Source organism: Rattus rattus, chromosome 13 (assembly GCF_011064425.1).
Source record: "Rattus rattus isolate New Zealand chromosome 13, Rrattus_CSIRO_v1, whole genome shotgun sequence".
In the NCBI taxonomy this organism is placed as follows: Eukaryota; Metazoa; Chordata; class Mammalia; order Rodentia; family Muridae; genus Rattus; species Rattus rattus.
The window spans coordinates 19,571,299-19,590,727 of NC_046166.1; the positions used below are offsets into that span (position 1 = coordinate 19,571,299).

At 46.2% G+C, this 19,429-nt stretch overlaps 1 protein-coding gene across 1 annotated transcript; it reads right to left on the reverse strand.

Moving 5' to 3' along the window:
- Nucleotides 1-2,286: 2,286 nt before the first annotated feature.
- Nucleotides 2,287-15,723, reverse strand: Dydc2 (DPY30 domain containing 2). The gene is made up of 4 exons (XM_032919446.1): nucleotides 15,628-15,723; nucleotides 7,348-7,503; nucleotides 6,890-7,015; nucleotides 2,287-2,400 (listed from the first exon to the last, which is right to left on the reverse strand). The coding sequence occupies exons 2-4, from the start codon at nucleotides 7,492-7,494 to the stop codon at nucleotides 2,287-2,289; spliced, it is 387 nt and encodes a 128-aa protein (XP_032775337.1). The 5' UTR covers nucleotides 7,495-7,503; nucleotides 15,628-15,723.
- Nucleotides 15,724-19,429: the final 3,706 nt, after the last annotated feature.

A 19,429-nucleotide genomic window follows, 5' to 3' on the forward strand; every position in this document is an offset into this window, starting at 1 on the left:
GAGTGTTGATAGTTGTTAAGTATAAGGCTTGTTTGTATATTTTACTTTATGTTCTTCCTTTATGTTTTGTCCTCTCTGTCAAGGTTATCGACTCTATGATAATCAGAGACAGCAGGAATCCAGGAGGAGAGAGTGCGTTGCAAAATGGCAAACACTGTGACTTTCAGGACAGGGGCCTTAAGGCTGTGGGAAAGAACACTGAAAACATGAATTCACGAATGTATAATTACTCAACTATGCAAAATATAAGAATGCAATATGAATCCTATGAGTGGTTTCATGAACCTAATAAAACAGAGGCAGTTGCATTATGAGCTTATCAGAAAGATAAGGAAGGAGATAACAAGATTTGGGGAGTGGTGATTGCAGTACAAGATCCCACCCAGCCAAGTTTTTTGTTTGTGTTGACAAAAGCAGGCAAATTCCTGAATTCAAGATTATCCTGGGACAGAGCCAAGTGTGGTGGGAATGGCAATGTCAGCTCGAGATCCCACCCAGATTGCTTACAAAAGCAGGAAGATTTCCGAATTTCATTTGCCATGCTTAAAAAAAAATGTACTTGGGGTTGGGGATTTAGCTCAGTGGTAGAGCGCTTGCCTAGCAAGTGCAAGGCCCTGGGTTCGGTCCCCAGCTCCGGGAAAAAAAAAAATGTACTTGCTCTCTTTTTCTAAGAATCAAGTGGCTAAGGTCAAAAAATTCTGATTCATGAATTAATCAAAAGGGAACCTGGGGTAGACAATTGAATTGATATGCAATCAAAAGACGGGGCTTTGGTCTGCTAGAGCTGTGTTATCTGGATGAGCTCTCTGGAGATATCTGGAGAGAACTGTCTTGAGCAAAAGTCAAGGCTGTTGTATCATGAGTTAACTTCAAGTTGTTCTTTTCATTGCTCTCAAATACCCCTTCCTCAGGACTCCCAACCAAGCCGAGGCTGGTCCTTGGCGTGTATTTATATTATATACCTCTCTCTCTCTCTCTCTCTCTCTCTCTCTCTCTCTCTCGCTCTCGCTCTCTTCCTTTCTTCCTCCCCCTCCCATCTCTCTCTGTCTCCCTCTCCCTCCCCCCCCACTCTGGTCCTGAGACCCACTTTAGATGAATAGAAAATTTTCCTCCTGATTTAGCATTTTACAGAAGATCCTGGCCTGGGCTTGAGTCTTTGACTATTTTGGGGGTTGGGAGAGCAGTATCCCAGGACTGCTGTCTTTTGTGGTGTTCCCATGCCTGTCCCTTTCACAGGTACCATATACTCAGCACAACACATTTTTCTTCTGTCCTATACTGAAGGGAAAACTACCTCCATCCACTCCTGGGATGCAATGGAAAAACAGAGCGACCATCTTAAATGACCCTTATTTCCAGTCTCTTTATCCTGTCAGCAAATGAATCCCCTTCTGTTTCCTTCTTAATTATTTTTCACATCCACAAGGCAACATAGTGCATGATTAAATGCTTATATTCTATGTATTCCATATCAGGGTAGAATATTGATCGGCTTTAAGACGGGAGGAAATTCTGATCTATATTAAGTATGAGTGAACCCTGAGGACATAGTATGCCAAATAAAAACTCTAATTCCTAGCCACTAGAACACCAAGGATAGCTACAGAATTCTAGATGAAATCACACACACACACACACACACACACACACACACACACACACACACACCTCCCCTACTACTATATGATTCCAACTATATAAGGTACTTGGGATAGTCAAAACAACCCAGACAAAGTAGAATGATGGTTTTTAGAGTTTGGAGGGGGGGGCAGGGGAATGGGGTTATTATTTAATGGGACAGAGTTTCAGCCTTACAAGGTAAATAAATAGTTTGAATGTTGGTTGGTTGGTAGGTAGAATGTGTTATTGTCACTGAACTGTAAATTTTGTCATGTGTTTTATCATAATAAAAAATGGGAACTCTTTTTTTTAAATGGTGACATACAGTGAAGAAAACATCAGTTATTGGTGCCACTGGCAGCCTCCCGGACACAGGGCAAGGATTACCAGAGCCCTGACTGCAAAGCACAGTTAAAGTTAAGACAGATACAGTAGAAGGGGTGTGTGTTCTTACACTGTAATGTCAGGAGGAAAAGGCCTCTCTAGTTTGATGACTTATTGTTTTTAATTCTTGTTCACTTTTCTCTAGTAGCTAATTCAAAACTTCACATGATTAAAGGTAGCTATGGCTGTAGACCCCTCCTTCTCAGTCTCTTAAACCTTAGATGAGAGCCATGCAGGCTATTTTTTTTTATGAGGGAATAGCACCTTGAGGCGTCTTAGTAATCACATGTGAGACACCTGGTGGACTTCCTGCCTTGTACTCTTCTCCTCTCGGAGTGCCAGGTCTTCCTGCCGGGCTGGGGTCTGGTCTGAGGAAACAGAGGTCGAGGGCAGTTCCTAAAAAGAAAACACAAAGGAAAGGAGGTGTCTGTAGAGGTTAAACACGGAAATAGCAAGCACACAGAACTGTTATTCCTATGGCAGACACCGACAAAGAACAAAGCTGAAATAAATCTGCTCCAAAGAATCACGAAATCGGTCTCACTGCGGTTGAAGTGGTGCACCAGGGAGTCAATCGCCTGCAGGGGTAAAACCTAACGCAATGCGCTCTGGAGTCCCTGCAAAACATCAACTGCTTGCACATAGGAGTTACTAGAGAGATGAGGAAGGAGGCAAACATGAGCCATTAACTTCTGTATGTCACCGATGATGGGAATAACAGACAGGGATTTAAAATAGTCAGTCAATATTTTCAAAATCGTAAGGGAGAGACACAGACATAAGTGGAAATTAAGGAGGACAGTCAAGAAAATAGAAATAGAGGAACTCTAGAGGGGAAAAGAATATCTGCATTTTAATAAAATCATAGAGGATTTTGGAGAGAAAGTTTGACCAATAGAGAAGTTGCTATTCAAGCAGGAGGCCCTGAGTTTCATCTGCAAAATGAAGCATAAAAAATCAAAACAACAAAACAAAACAATCAGGAACGGGGGCATGTGCTTGTAACCCCAGTGCTGGAAAAGGCAGGGCAGGGGCTCCCTGGTCAGCCAGACCTAATAATTAAGCTGTGGGCCAGTGAGAGGTCCTGCCTCAGAAAACAGGATGGGGGCTAGAAAGACGGTTTAGTAGTTAAGAGGACTTGCTGCTCTCGAAGAGGACCTATGTTTGGTTCCCAGCACCCACATGGACACTCATAACTGTTTGTAATTCTAGTTCTAGGAGGCCCAACACCCTCTTCTGGCCTCCATGACTCCTGTATGCACATGGACACTTAAACACTCATTCACATAAAATAAAAATAATCTTAAAAAACAAAACCCAAGATGGAAGGCACTAGAAACTTCCACATGTAGACATACATGCATAGCTACTCACACATTAAAAAAAAAAAAAAAAAAAGGTTATCAAGGAGATACCTAAATAGAATGCTGGCTCTGAGAGGAAAAAAGGCTTAACCTTGACAGAAAATCAATAGAAATAATTCAACCTGAAGCTGAGAAAAAAGGTGCTGAGGGTAAGTGGCTTGACTGTTTGGATGCTCAGCCTGAAATGGAATATCGTTACCACTTCCTCAAAGGCAGCAGAGAGGCTAGAAAGAACGTAAGATCAGAAGGAAGGGGTGGAAAGGCAGTGAACACTGTCTTCTGGGTGGGGCATGCCCAAAAGAAAAACAAGAGGGCTGAAGAGATGTTTTGTGGGTAAACCACCAATGCCAAGAGCAAGCTAGCCAGTTACACTAATCGCTTCTGTGTCCAATTACGCAACCCTGCCTGGATGAATAAGGTGGAGAGCAGTTGAGGGAGTCTCCTGACATCAGCCTCAGGTTTTCACACTCACGTGTACACACATGCATGTGCAAACATGTACCACACACAAATATGTCCCACACGCACAAATCACGTGTGCACATTCAGATACAATACACGCAAAAGCCAAAGAAACCAGAGCTCCAGTGATTTGGGGAATAATGTTACCGTAGTCCCTGGCTAAAGGAAGAATAATTAGAACCGAAGCCTGATGGGTTACTTCTGCGTGGCCTTTGTACGGAAGCCCCAGAAGTCCATTCTACAGTGTGAACCCCACAGATCGCAGCAGAGTCCCATGACACACCCGCTGAGACGTTTCTAACTTCACAGTGCTGAGGCTCTGCAGCAAATACTTGTGTTGGGTCTAAGAAAATGTTTTCTAAGACACTTGTGTGGTTCAGATCCATATAAATAATAGGAATGCTTTGTGTCTTATGGGTTCCTGATTAGAGTCTCTCTGCTTAATAAATGGAAACCAACTGAAGACCATGTTTGCAAACTCTTCCATAGGCTGAACTCATGGGCTACATCCTCCATGATATTCTCCCCGAGTTCCATTGGATATGGTTCCTCCCACATTTAACACTTAGTCTTCATTCCTCTTTTGACACATCTACGTCTACTAACAGCATCTGGTCAGAGAAAGTCAAAAGACTTAGATCTAAGCCTAGTTTTCAGAGAGTACAGCCGGACATGGCGTCTTATGCCTGACATCCTCGCGCTGGGGAGGTTGAGGCTGGAGGATTGCTATGAGCTTCAGGTCATCCTAGGCTATATTGAGAGTTCCAGGAAAGCCAGAATCGTACGATAGGAACCTGTCTGAAAAAAAAAAAATCTCAAAAACCAAACAAAACAACCAAACATGCACAAATCCAAGACAAACAAGTCAAACCACCTGAAAAAGGAAAAATCGCAAAAGAAAGTGAATGTAAGGTATCAGGTAAATCAGCAAGTCATCTGAAGTACTGTTAAGGTCATCCTAGGCCTGACTGAAACCAAGCTTCCCACACTAGTGACACGAACTTAAAGGCAAACATAGCAAGCACTAATCTGAGGTCTACGCCCAGTCACCCAGGAACCGGAACCCTCACCACTTCCCCCAATCTTTTCAACTTTGGCTGGGATATCAATGCACACCTGAGTCAGGAGACCAGGCGAGTCATCTGATCAGCTTGATTCAGTCCGAGGATTCTAATGAAGGGACTCAATGTCCACGACTACAACTTGCCTATAAACACTTTTCAAAAAAAGAAAAAGAAAAGGAAAGGAAAGCTTGTACGGTCTGGGCATCACTGGTTCTTCCTGTCTTCCCTTACAAGGGCTTCCTCTCACACTTGGGAAAAGAATGGCATACTTTTCGTTTATCTAACCCTTGCTACAGGGTGCAAAAACCTTCCAAGGAAAACATGGAGGGCCAATTGACACTGCTAGTGCAGTTAGTGTGGGCAAAGCTTTCTCCAGTAATGCAGCAGAAAAGAAGGTCGTGCAGGGGAGTCACGTCTTACCTGCTGATTTCTTTCTATTCACAAGAAAACAGTGTTGGAAAATGATTGGCATGGCCAGCAAACAGTGAGGCATTTGCTTAACTCGCCTTCTCCTTTCCATCTCAGTTGTTCAAAGAATGGACCCTGGAGGGCACGTTCTTTCTCATGCATGCCCAACCCTCAGGTACTACAAAGTTCAAGTTTGAGACCTACGCAATGTAGTTACACAAAAAAAATATTGCAACACCCAAAATCAGAGCTACCTTGGAGTACCTGGATTGGACTCTTGTGATTGTCAAAAGTACTACAATTCTTAGCACAATGAGTTCCTGGACTACATAGAGAATTTCTCTCTCTCTCTCCTTCTTCTCTTCTCTCTTTCCCTCTTCTTCCCCATCCTTTCATTCTGGTGGATTGTACCTAGCACCTTATACATACCAGCCAGCTCTCTAACACAGAAATATAGTTTCAGCTCTTCCTTAAGACTTTTATTTGTCAGACTGGCCTTCAACTTTCCATGTAGCCCAGGCTTCCAAACTTAGTGCATCTCCCTTTTAATTTATTGACCAGACATGCAAGCCTTACAAATAAGCCTGCTGATTATGAGAGTTTATTAGACTATGGAGTCTCTTCGCATCAAATGTAAACAATCTCAGTGTCCTCTAATTTGGCTTTGGGAACCAGCAAAGCTGGCGAACGTAGAGGACCTCACTGAGGATATTGAGGACATATCGATTATTAAATCATCTTGGGCTGGAGAGATGGCTCAGCGGTTAAGAGCACCGACCACTCTTCCAGAGGTCCTGAGTTCAAATCCCAGCAACCACATGGTGGCTCACAACCATCTGTAATGAGATCCGATGCCCCCTCTGGTGTGTCTGAAGACAGCTACAATGTTCTTATCAATAAGTAAATCTTATAAACAAACAAATAAATACATCTTTAAAAAATACTAAAAAAAAAGAAATTTAAGACATCTTGTCTGGTGTCAACCCCAATATTGTAGTTGAGTGAATTCTCTAATTCTGTGTGAAATGGCACAGCTTTTAGGGGTTTGTAGAAAAGACTGTGGGACACTCAAGTTCTGACTGCCAATCTGAAGAGGGCAGAGTTGCTGTCAACTGGAGTTGGTAACTGATGTCTGCATTACGTCATAGAGGGCATGCCTGACGCTTGACACACAGATAGTCATAATCTAGAGATAAAATACTAAATGGAATACTATAATGTATCAAATATATCCATCGACAATCATATCTAGTTTCTGAAAACTTTGGAATGTTTTTAGGGGGCTCTAAGGAACTCGAATGAAAAAGTATTTTAAATCTGAAGTTCTTAAAGCCAGCTGTATTCATGACATTTTCTAAAATCTAAAATTTAAATTTGCCTTTTCACATTCATTTTTTTTTCTATTTTCAAGGATTCTGTGGACAAGATGTCAACGGGAGTCACTTACTATGCCTAGTGTGTGTGGCTCTGAGGGACAAGCAGGTCCCGGGTAGCTTCAGGATGCTTTACCCTGTGCTAGGCACCTTGAGGAATTTCTGACCCCTGGCTGAGAGAGGCCGAGCTGACTTTTCCACTCCTCCTTCCTACCTGGTGATGCTTTTCACACTTCTGCTGAATCTGATAGCTTCCTTCTTTCAGTGTTGCTGTAGCTTTTGCTTCCTTGGAGTTGCTGTCATGCACTTCTTCTTGAAGCTGTAGCTCCTCTTGCTTTTTCTGCAGAAATATGAGAGAGACCAATCAGGTCACATCCCTTAGAAGGGAGCCTTCCCTCATCTGAGGCAGGCTTGGGCTGATGAAGCCTACTGAACTTCCGATTGCAAGCATTAGCTAGCAGTAACTGCAAACCCAACCCCACAACCCACTGAGCTAGATTCCCCCCCTCCCCCACAGTCCTCATACTTCAGATACAGCTGGGACAACTGTATCTCAATCCTCAGAAGGCAGATGAGTCAAACACCCCCGGGCCAGCTCAGGACTGTGACTTGGATTCCAAGTTGTTCTGAGCAAGCCGCACCCTCCCTCAGCAGACCCAGTGCACAACACACCTTCTCTTCAGCTTTGGTTATATTCCTGTAATGGTAAAGCCAGTGAGCCAGGTACTCTATTGGGTCATTTGGCTGCACCCTTGCCACCTCTGCCAGTGCCTGGGTCAGGGTGTTTCCAAAGCATTTCTTCAGGTAAGCAGTTTCCATGCTGGGGACCTGGGAAACACCAAATCGGATACTCTAATTACAAACACAATCTAACTTTTAAAGTAGGTCCATTCTCACAAGTTAGGTTTGTTCCAGGAAAAAGAAGAAATATTTTTGGATCACACTTAGTATTAGCTTTCCGTTAATGTAACGAAATGCTTGATCTCATCAACTAAAGAGGGAAAGGCTTGGCTCTATGGACATTTGGTCCCATCTCTCTTGGCTTGTAAGAAAGGGTATATGGTAGGTAAGACCAGCCCACTTTAGGAAAAGGATGGAAAGAAAGGAGGAAAAGAGAAAGGGAGGGACATACACTCCCAACCCCTCCCTTACAACACAGAGAGAGAGAGAGAGAGAGAGAGAGAGAGAGAGAGAGAGAGAGAGAGAGAGAGAGCGCTCTTCAGTGGTTTGACCCAATGACCTAATTTCCTTCCACTAGGCTCCCTGTCTTAGGCTTCCTGTCTTAAGGACTCTGCTTTTTCCCAGTATTGCCACATCCACAAACACGCTTTTAGCATGTGACCATTTGGGGGAATCTTTAAGATCTGAATCACAACATTGTGCCACTGGCTCCCAAGATGGGCACTTACCTTACAATGAAAGATACACTCAGTATATTGTCAAGAGTCTCTGGAGTATTTCCCTGGTTTTTTTGTTTGTTTGTTTGTTTTTTGTTTTTTGGTTTTTTTGGGGGGGGGGTTGGTTTTGTTTTTGTTGGTTTTTTGAGACAGGTTTTCTTTGTGTTAGCCCTGGCTGTCCTGGAACTCACTTGGTAGAAGAGGATGGCCTCAAGCTCAGAGATCTGCCTGCCTCTGCCTGCCTCTGAAGCTGAGAGAACATGGCAGTAGATGTTAAGATTCTTCTCTGCATTTATTACAGGTTGTTATGGATTTTGTGTTGTCTAGATGGGCAAATTACATCATATCAGTTGCCTCAGAGGATATTGTGTGATGTGTTCTTTCATGTGGCAACTTAATGGAATTCAAGAGAGCGTATGGTGGCCGGATGCACTGGGCTGCCACAGACTTGGGATGTGTATGCCTGGCATGGTGGAAACCAGCCAAGACAGCTGCGAGTGAGGGTGGGGCGGTCTGACAGGGTGCCATGTTGGAATGGCTCGAGGACAGCAGGTCAGAAAGTAGATGGGGACAGCATGGAGCTGCTGAGATAATTAGTGCTAGTTCCAATGGCCCACCGGAGCCAGAACTATCAAAAGAGTGTGACTGCCTGGATATGCACAGGAACCGGTTCCAGTGTGTTTTAATTTTTCCTGCAACACAAGCCTGATGGTGAAGAACTAAAGTTATTTAGGAGCCCAGTGCAAGATGATCCACGGCTCAAAGTCTTCCTAGGTGGCGGACCAACTTCAAGTCCCTTGGCATCTTAGTAAGACCCTGTTTCAAAGTGCAACATTCTCAGGGGCATAGTTCAGTGGTAGAGCACTTGGCTGGCATACACCATGCTCCAGTTTCATTCTCAATACTGCAAAGAGAACAAGAGGAGGAGGAGAAAGAGGGAGAAGAGATAGAGACAGCTGCACAGAGAAAACTTTCTACTAAAGCGTAAAGCGGGAAAGGGTACCATGTTGGAATCTAAGCATAGCAAGACCAAAGCCCAGTAGGGCAAACCTGAAATCCTGTAACTCCATGTCTGCTAGCATAGTAGCATTATAATGGCAGTTAAGTGCTGGGCAGTCTCTTGTCTACGCCTGCCTGGCTGCAAGCCTCTCTCTGGGACTAGCTCACCTGTCCACATTTCTGGCATCTCTGGGTCCCCCCACCACCCCACCCCAAGCTTTGACTTCACCCTCACAGCCTCAGATATTGCCCTCTCTGGAGCTGCCTGCAGGGATTCTGTCCTGTCACACACTACCTGGTCTTCCAGGGCCTCCTTTGAGTTTTAAGTGGAAGCCTTCACGACCCTACAGCCCATCCATTCTGTATGCCTGAAAGAGCAACATGACATGGGCAAAACCACAGTTACCGAACTGAGTAGTATGGGGGCGTGGGGTGTCCACTTGGATCAGAACTGCAGACGACTGGATGGTTAAATACAGGGAAATGAGTCATGAGAAAGTAATTCCTTGGGCATTCCTGTGTTCCCAGAGCTATGCAACTCCATGACTTCGTCAATCATGTCTTGAAATCTTTGATGTATAGAGCATCGTTGACTCTTGAGATGCCTTCAAAGGATCCTTTCAATTGTGCCGATGTGAGATATCTGACCACTTCTTTTTCTTTGGGGCTGGGGGTAGGGGACAGTAGAGATAGCATCTCTGTAGACAAGGCTGACCTCAAGTTCATAGAGACCCACCTGCCTTAGCCTCCTCAAACCCCAGAGTGCTGTGAGTCACCGTGTGCCCACCACTAAGGATGTGACTTCCCTGGCAATTACCTCCTGCTTGGCTGTGACTGTAGAGACCCTCCTCTCCTCCTCTGTTGGGGATTTGCTTATATTATGTTAACTGGGTTCCCAAATTCACAGGAATTTGCACATCTGGTGTGTGTGAGACTCTGAGGGTCCCTTCCTCCAGCTGGTTCTAATGGGTAAATGAAGTTGCCGGTGGCCAAGGGCTGAGCAGGGAAGCAGAGGCAGGACTTTAGGACTTTAGATTTCCTGGGCAAGGGAATCACAGGAAGGAGGAGGATTGGGAACCAGCATCCCAGGAAAGGAATTGGATGCAGGCTCGAGAGCTGTGGAACACAGAGACCCAGGGGCCTCTCCCCTGATTGGGTCTGCATAGCAAAGATAAAATATAGGCTTTTAGTAAGTAATGGTTTAGGAGTATTGGAGGGGAGGCATTAGCTACATAGAAGTTTGAGAGGGGCCCAGCCGTTGAGCTGTTTAAGGTGTATTAAAATAAAAGGCTGTGTGCGTGCGTGCACTGTGTACGTGCGTGTGCGTCTTTCATTTGAGAACCCAGAGCACTTTGGCTAGTGGCAAGGAACCCACGCCACAGCCGCTGGCAGGACGATTTGAGTAGTGTTAATAATTAATGCAACACTCCTTCAACTGCAAGCTCCTCGGATCTCTCTTCTTTACTTTTCACTCTCCAATCTCATGGTAAACCTGGCAATAAACAGCCTGCAGTACTTAGCCTGAATGCTGGACTGTCTGAAAACTTCTCCTGCCAGAAGTCCTACATCTAAACTCAGTCTCACGTAAAATTGCCGGGCATGGACAGATGCAGACAAGCAGTTTGCCAGAATACAACGCAAAGGGCCTCCAGTCAAGTTCTCAGTAAGAGCTTCTCTCTACCCGAACCTCAGGAGCCTGTCTGTGGGCTCCACACTGTCTTCACATTCTTAGTGTCAGGACCGAAGGAAGCTTCCCCAAATTCCCGTGGCTTCTAGTAACACACCAAGGCACTTGCTGGCCCCCAGCCTCCCTCAGTGTCACAAGCACCTGTCACACACTTCTAAGTCCAGCCTCCTCTTCTCACCTCCTCCCCTACCTGAACTCCCCCAGCTCCCAGCTTCCTCCCCCTCTTAGGTACTCATTCTTCTTATAACTCTGCTTTTTCAGCTATGTGCTCTCTGTCTCCTGCCTTCTCCTCAAGTTTCTCTCTCTCTCTCTCTCTCTCTCTCTCTCTCTCTCTCTCTCTCTCTCTCTCTCTCTCTCTCTCTCTCTCTGCTCCTGCTTCTCTAATGGCCAGGTCCAGTCAACTGGCTGTGTTCAGCCTACTTCTTTCTCTCTATGCTCTGGACTCTCCAGATACTTCTGGCTGCTCTCTCCCTCCATCTACAATGAAACCCTCCCCTTACCCACACCATCAATCAGTCATATCTTCAGTTTATATCCTTATTAGTACTCTGGTCTTCTGTGCCCTTGCTACAACTGGCCATCGAGTTCTGCTTATAGCACTGTAGGCCTGCTTCCCCAAAATTTTCAAGTTCCAAAGATTTCTGAAGCACATTAGCAAGTCATCAGAGCGATAAGCCTGACTTCTTGGTGCCGATTTTCTGTATCAGCAAACTTAATGTTGCTATTACAGAATGGCTAAGATAATCAACTAAAGAGGCAAGGTTTACTCTTGCCCAAGCCTTCATATTTACTTGGCTTCATTGATTTGGGGCCTTTGGAAAGCAGAAGAAACCTCAGGGTGTGGAGTAACATATGAGGACAAAGCTGCTCACCTCAGGAAAATAAGGAGAGAGAGAATAAAGGGTCAGAATCCTGCAGTTCCCTCCAGGGCATGCTCTACTGATACAGCTTCCTCCAGTAGACCCTACCCATTAAAGACTCCATCAGCCTCCAGCAATACTACACGTGCAAACCGATGGCATGACTGTCCATGGGATGGGTCAGGGAAGGCTCTTATTGTAGATGGGAGAGAGAGAACAACCAGAGGTATCTGGAAATGTTAGGAGCAGAGAGGCTGGGGAGAGACAGAGAAAGAAGCAGACTGAGCATGGCCAGTGGACTGAACCTGGCCGGGAAAGAAGCAGAAGCAGGGCATGGGAGAGGACACAGTGGGGCAGGGAATGTATATCAAGATTAGCAGGGTTATAAGGAGAATGAGTAGCTGGGGGAAGGGAAGCCCATGATGGAGGGAGTTTAGGGTAGGAGAGAAGGTGAGAAGACCTTGGATGCTAGCATGAACCTTGAAACGGTACATGTGACTGACACTGAGGAAGCCTGGAGGCCAGTAGGCACTTTGGTATGCTAGTAGGCACCACATTCTGCCAGTGATAAGGGAACATACTTTTTTTTGGTAGAAAGGAATTGGCTTTGGCTTCACAAGTTCCTGCAGCATGCTGGCTTTTATCAAGCACCACAAGTTCTCCTATAGTTCAAGCTGGACCCATTTCTGGATACTCGGACTGCCTTCTGGAGTTTGAGGAACTGTGATTTCATTTGGAGCTAAAACTACAGACTGGCAACCAAGACTTTAACATGTGGCTTTGGGGGGTCACTTAAGATGCAAACCGTAACCTTACCTTTCTTAGAATAACCAACCAAATTACCCTTGCCGATCGCTGTTACGTTCAAGCCCGCTTCTTCAGCTTTTCAGCTGGATACGTCAGACCAGGAGTCCCAGTGGTCATCAGTGTTGAAAGGGCTTGGCTCATTATTAGTCAAGGGTGCTGAAGACTTTTAACCAACCCACACAATATTCCCTCTTAAGTACAGAGAAAATAAGGCCCTGGAGAGAAACTCTGTGTATACAGCAAGCTGTGCTATTGTGAGGTTGGAAGCTAGTCTATGACATAAACAGCAGAGGTTCATTTACTTTACAGGGAGAGAGGAGGAGGAAGAAAATGATGGGCCTGCAAATGATGGGCCTGCCAAGCCTCATCTGACACGCAATACCACAGCACGGCTTTAGGGAGAGCGGATGATCCTACATTTCCTAATAGGTGTCAAGAGTGGCAGATAATGTCGTCTGACCCAGAAGTTGCGGTACCAGAGCAGAGCTGCAGCAGCACAGAGACCTGCACCAGACAGCCCACGTCTTGGTGTTGCCACTTACAACAGTGTGCTCTTCAGCAAGTCCCTTGGTGTCTCGGAGTCTTGGCACCCTTTCGAAAACAGAAGTAAAATACATACCTCACAATATGGAAGGAGCGAATGGAGCTACTGATCATGTGAAGGGCACTGAGCAAGAATTTAAGAAACAGGAGCTATTACGGAACAACATATGTTCCTAGCACCAAGCCTCCATATTCCCAGTTTTTCAGCTCACGGCTGAATAACTAGACATTGGTATAGAAAATATAAATACATTGTACCCCCTCACCAATATCAGAGTCTAGAATCCCAAACATCCTAGGAGCAGTGAATGCTCCCAGCACACTTTGTTTCTTCGTTTATCTTCATGAAGCGGGGTTTCACTGTGCTAGGCTTGCCAGCAACTCCCTAGGTAGCCCACCATGGTTGAACTTGTGCTTCTTCCTGCCAATCCCTTCCCAGTGATGGATGCGAGGTGTGCACCACCATACCCAGCTTCAAAGGGGGATTAAATATTGTTCATGAATTAAGGGATCGTAGATCCTTAAGGAAAAGTTTGGCTCCGGGGTTGAGGCAAAAAAAAAAAAAAATATATAAGCAGCCAGAGACAGTTTATTATGCCAGGAAGTAAGACTCTGACAATGTTTGTAGACACAGGAGCCACCTTGAAGGCTTATTCCAGTGCTACATTTTTGCTTCCACAGGAACCCATATTTCTCAAACCCGGAACCTGTAGATGTTATGTTGTATGATAAAGGGGGCTTTGGAATTGTGATTAAGGATCTTAAATAAGGAGTGTGTTATACAAGCGGGACCTCTCAGTTACTTTTCTATTGGTGGTGAAGAGATACCACGATCAAGATGGTTTATAAAAGAAAGCATTTAACTTGAAGCTTTGCAGTTTTAGCGGGGGAATCACAGCCGCCATGGGATTGGGAGCATGGGCACAGGCAGGCCTGGTGCTGGAGCGGTTCTCAAAAGCTTCTGTCTTCACGTTGGAGATAGGGGCAGACAGAGCGAGACTGCTGTGACTTTTGAAACCTCAAACTCCACCCCCAGTGACACACCCCCTCCAACAAAACATCTCCGAAGCCTTTCAAAAGAGTTGCAGCAACTGTCAGCCAAGCATTCAAATATCTGAGCCTCTCGGGCTCATTCTCACGGAAAGCGCCACATAGGCACGGCTGTAATTGCCAGAGGTGTCAGTAAGGCCAGACGTGGAGGGTGGCAGAGTGACAAAACACATAGAAGCAGCGTGAAAGTCAAGATCATGTCCAGAGATAGCTTCTAGAAGTCAGAAGACAGGGAAATGGAACATACAGAAGGGATTGTGTGGATAAAGTTTTCCACATCCCTGCTGCTTTATGTGATCTGACGAGGAATTGTTGATTGGTGAAGTGCAACTTCCCACATCTCAGATTCAATATATGTGTGGCTCAACAAAATCCCCAGTGCAACCCTCAGTCACTGATCCTCTCGCTATTCTCGTAGAATCCCAGCACAGAATCACCAATGCATTACCAGAGCGTCTCTCCATGCCTGGATTACTGAGTGACTGCTGCACTGCTTAAACGTGACAAGCCCTCTGAGGATACCACCCCTGGCACTTGTCCCACATCCAGTACTGAGTAAAGATGTCTGAGCGCTCTGATGTTGGGGGCGGGTGGGTAAAGGAAGGGCTCAGACTCTGTTGATCCATCAGCGTCCCTTCTTGCATTTATGCAAGCCTCTACCACCAAGCAATGCCAGGCCCATTGTTTGCTTTCTGTTGCTCTGGTAAACACTATGACCCAGGGGGAGGGGGGAAGACTTTATTTGGTTTACAGATTACACTCAGTCTATCATCAAGGGAAGCCAAGCCAGCAACGCAATGGGAGAGCGAGCGTGAAACAGTAACCATGAAAGGAAGACTTGCGTTCCCTGGCTGGTTCAGCTACCTTTTCTACACAGCCCAAGCCTGCCTTCTCAGGGACAAGCACTCCCCATAGTGGACATATGCCCATAATTAGCAACCAAGAAAATGCCTCCCAGACACGCCCACGAGTCAATCTGATGGAGGCAATTCTTCATTTGAGATTTCCTGCCCCCAGGTATATCTAGGTTTGTGTCACATTGACAAGAACTAACCACACACACCAGGGGAGAGTGCAAGCTAGGGCCTGGTGGAGGGTGTCTTTGGGCTAGCTGAAGTTGCTTGTGTATGAGTTCACTCTGAAAGGTCTTAAAATTACCAAGCCAACAAGCCTGCAGCTTTAACCCCCAGGGACCGAAAGTGTCTCTCCAGACTTCAAAGATCTGCTGCTCCACAGGGCTCCTATCTAAGAAGAATCCCTGTGTCGGCTGGGTTCCTCCCGCTGTTTCTCCACAGTGTTTCCTTTCCCATAAATCTGGTTCTCTCATCTGCGTGCTCCCTCCCCTACAGTGCGCGTTCCTGGCTCTATCGAGAGTGCACCCCCTCCCCTAGAGTGCGAATTCTCCTTTCATTTCCCTTTGCCTCCACTGCTTGGGCTGCAATGGAACCTTAGGTCTACACTAGAGCGTGCTCTCGTTGCCAGGCAACGGGACGCGACTCACTGGCAGGTGGCCAGAACGTGCATTGGATGCGTGCACCAAGGAAGCTGGAGCGTTTTCCTTCGAACCGGCCCTCTAGAGTCTCTGCAGAAGCAGTTCTAAAATTTTCACCTTGAGAGTCAAGTAGGTCTCAATTCGGAATCCGAGGGAGGGTTAGTTCCCTTGTAGGAGCCTGTGGAGCGCAAGGACTCCTTCTCCTTCCTCCTCTCTTCCGGCTCCTCCTCTTTCTCTTCCTCCTCCCCACCTTCTCCCGCCCTCTAGCCACCCAATAGGAAAACTAATCTAAGTGTCTAGGTTGGTGGCTGCCTGATTGAAATTTATTTTTAGACAAACAGGTTACTTGTTAGCACAAATATACTATAAGACAATTATTCATTGTCTCTCAGAAATTAGGTCTGCGGTTGTTTTGAGTGCCGAATCCAGCACTCTTCCCAGGCCCTGGCAGAGAACCTCCCTCAGTGTCTCAGAGCAGCTGCTCCAGATGTTTCTGTGGGAACGGACTTTCTTCTGTGAAGCTGGATGAGCACTGGTGTTTGCTGGGAAATAACATTTCTTAGGACAGAAGAGATGGCTAGTAGTTTGCTAACATGACTAGGAAATGTATGTTACAGAGATGACAGAGGGACCTCATGAAAGCCCCACGGAGAACGCTAAGCAGCTGCCAGAAGCCCCAGATCCTATGTTTTTGGAGCAGCAGAAAGAGTATATTCCATGTTGTATGTAAATGACATTGATACGTCCATGTGGTGATTTTATCTATAGAGAATTTCCCACGGAAGAAGCACCGTGAAGACACAGCCCAGTCAGTTGTTTTTCTCGCTGTGATTAGGACACCAGTGCCAATCTAGTTGGAAATCAGCGTATTTGTGCCAGCTCCAGTCGTTCTTAGGGCTACACTATACATACACGTGGATATTCCTTTGGAAGCAGGAGCAATTTCTACATCTCCCCTTTCCTCCTGCATTGCGCCTCACTAGGAAACCACTGCCTATTTTAGAGAGCATTTCCATCCCTGGATTGTCGCTGGATTCCATGGTGTTGTGTGTAATTGATCCCCTGCCTGGACATTCAGACAGCACTTTCAGTCTGACTATAATAATAACGTGTGAATACCACGTTCACATGTCATTCCAGTCTTGAGTCTGCACCTTTGAGACAGGAGTCGAGAACTGCAATGGTGAACATATTCTGGTCTTTTAATCTCTTTGGTTCACAATTCTGGGCTTGGGTGGGATCATTTGTTTGGTCTGTTATCCCATATGACTATAAATAGAAATAGTCACCCCTAAAAAAACCTCACATATCTGCCTTCATACCTGAAAAGACTGGGGAACAGCTGAGAGCAGGCACATGTTTGCTTACTTGCCACCATGGAGAGACAGCAGTGCACACACATGCACATGAATGCACACACGTACTCACACTCTCTTATACACTTTGTAGGCAGCATGACAAGGGCCATATGAGCTACTTGAAGTAGGAGAAACTCCCTTGTACTGCTTGACAAAACTCTGGAGCCAGACATGATCTATGGCTCGAAGGAGGAGGTATGTTCCAAGAGTAGAGAGGAAAGGATTATTGAGATGGGAAAGCACAGTGTGATATCTAGAATATGGCAGGATATTCAGTGGGGTAAGAGCCCAGGATATATGATGACAGGGACGTGCTTGAGGTGAGCCTTAAGGGAAGTGTGGTGGTTTGAATATGCTTGGTCCAGGGAGTGGCACTGTTAGGAGGTGTGGCCTTGTTGGAAGAAGTGTGTCACTCTGGAAGTGGGCTTTGAGAGCTTCTTCCTAGCTGCCTGAGGATGCCAGTCTTCTCCTGGAGGCCTTCACATTAAGATGTAGAACTCTCAGCTCCTCCCTTGCAATGCCTGCCTGGATGCTGCCATGGTCCTGCCTTATGGATAATGAACTGAAACTCTGAAAATGCAAGCCAGCCCCAATTAAGTGTTGTCCTTATAATAGTGGCCTTGGTCACGGGCACTGACTAACGCAGAAGCTGATACCAGAGACTGAGGATCGCTGTGATACCATGGTTTTGGCTGGAGGAATGTGGCTTTTGGGACTTTGGATTTGGAAAGCCATGGAATGCTTCAAGTGAGGCTTAATGGTTCGTCCTAGTAGGAATATGGAAGACATTGGTGATTTGAACTCTGGAGATCTTTCTTATGCTTTGGTGAAGAATGTTGCTGCTCTTTTCCCTTGTCTGAAGAGTCTATCTGAGGCTCAGGTGAAAGGACTCAGATTAATCACACTGATAAAGAAAGTCTCAGGAACACCCAGCATAGACTTTGTCCTCTGGATTACTCTCATGAAGATTGTTCTGATTAAGCATAGCAAGCCTAAAAAGAAAACCACAAGATGTATGGTTCAAATAATAAATGGGCACCAGGAAGTGCAATGGGATGAAATCCTGTGTTCGAGTATATTAAATAGATTAAGGGAGTGAAGACCTCAGGACAAGATCCCACCCAGCTAAGCTTATTGTTTATGTGCTTGCAGTTGGACAAGGAATAGTTATACATCACGTTAGGTGTTGTTACCTGGTTATTGTTTTCATTTGGACTTTTAGTCTAGAATGAACTACAGTCCAGAAATGGAGGGTACACCTGTGATCCATGTCTTAAGGTTGGAAGAGACAGGCTTGATCTTGATGTAGAATGACACATGCTTTTGATCCAGATCTTGAGGAACAGTGATCATGAAAAACTTAGGTCCAGAGAGAGAGAGAGGAGAGAGAGAGAGGGAGAGAGAGAGAGAGAGAGAGAGAGAGGGGAGGAGGAGGAGGAGGAGGAGGAGGAGGAGGAGGGGAGGAGGAGAGGGAGAGGGAGGAGGAGAGGGAGGGAGGAGGGGAGGAGGGAGGGGAGAGGGAGGGAGAGGGGGGGGGAGAGAGAGGAGGGGGGGGGGAGGGGGGGAGAGAGGGAGAGAGGAAGAGAGAGAGAGAGGGGAAGAAGGAGGAGGAGGAGGAGAGGAGAGGGAGGAGGGAGGAGAGGGAGGAGGGGAGGAGGAGAGGAGGGGGAGGAGGAGGGGAGGAGGGGAGGAGGAGAGGAGGAAGGGAGGAGAGGAGAGGAGAGAGGGGGGAGGGGAGGAGGGGAGGAGGAGAGGAGAGGAGGAGAGGAGAGAGAGAGGACAGAGAGACAGATACCTGAGTTCAAGGTCAGTCTGCTACGGAGCAAGTTCTAAGTAAAGGAAAGCTTAGGTCCAGGTGTGATGGTACATACCTATAATCCCAGAACTCAGGACACAGAGACAAGTACATCTCTAAGTTGAAGTTCAGTTTACAGAGCAAGTTCCAGGAGAGCTAATCTTAGGCAGTAAAGGAGTTGGAAAACAGAAGGGCTGGTAATAATGTAATAGAACAAGGGAGCTATGTTCCAGCCTCGGCAAGCAGCAGGACTCGCCAGCTTCAGCCACATGGCTCTGGCTGTAGAGTCAAAACTAGACAGGACTACTGGGAAAATTGATGCTGATTAGCTGCAGTTAAGAAATTAGGGGTGAGTAAGAAGAGACCAGTATCAATGAGGTAAAATCTGGGAAGTGTTTTTTTGAGAGCACAAAGAAGCTGTGTTCCAGAACCTGTGTTCCGGGTTGTACCTTGTGCTGCAGCTGTACTTGGAATGGGTAAGAACCACACAGGAGGTACTGGTTTGGAAGAAATAAAGTGGTCATGGAGAGCAGCTGAGGCAGGGCACTGAGATGAGGGAAGGACATTGGTGAAGATTGAGCCTCAATTGCAGTTGATGGCCCAGGACTGAAGGGGTCATGCAAAGAAACTGAGGCTTGGCACCGTGAAGAGAGCCTATGAGAGGCTACTGGTGAAGCCTGGATGCAACAGAAGACTCCAGTGAATTGGAGATGCCCGTGTCATGGGGTGATCACCAAGAACAGCAGCAGCAGTGGAGTGGAGTCAA

Bases quoted from the DNA above. Each gene is read 5' to 3' on its own strand.
- Dydc2 (XM_032919446.1), bottom strand. From the start codon at position 7,494: ATGGAAACTGCTTACCTGAAGAAATGCTTTGGAAACACCCTGACCCAG. The intron at 7,016-7,347 runs GTGTGTTGTGCA...ATATTTCTGCAG, and splicing joins TAACCAAAGCTGAAGAGAAG to AAAAAGCAAGAGGAGCTACA. The intron at 2,401-6,889 runs GTAGGAAGGAGG...TTTTCTTTTTAG, and splicing joins AGTGTGAAAAGCATCACCAG to GAACTGCCCTCGACCTCTGT.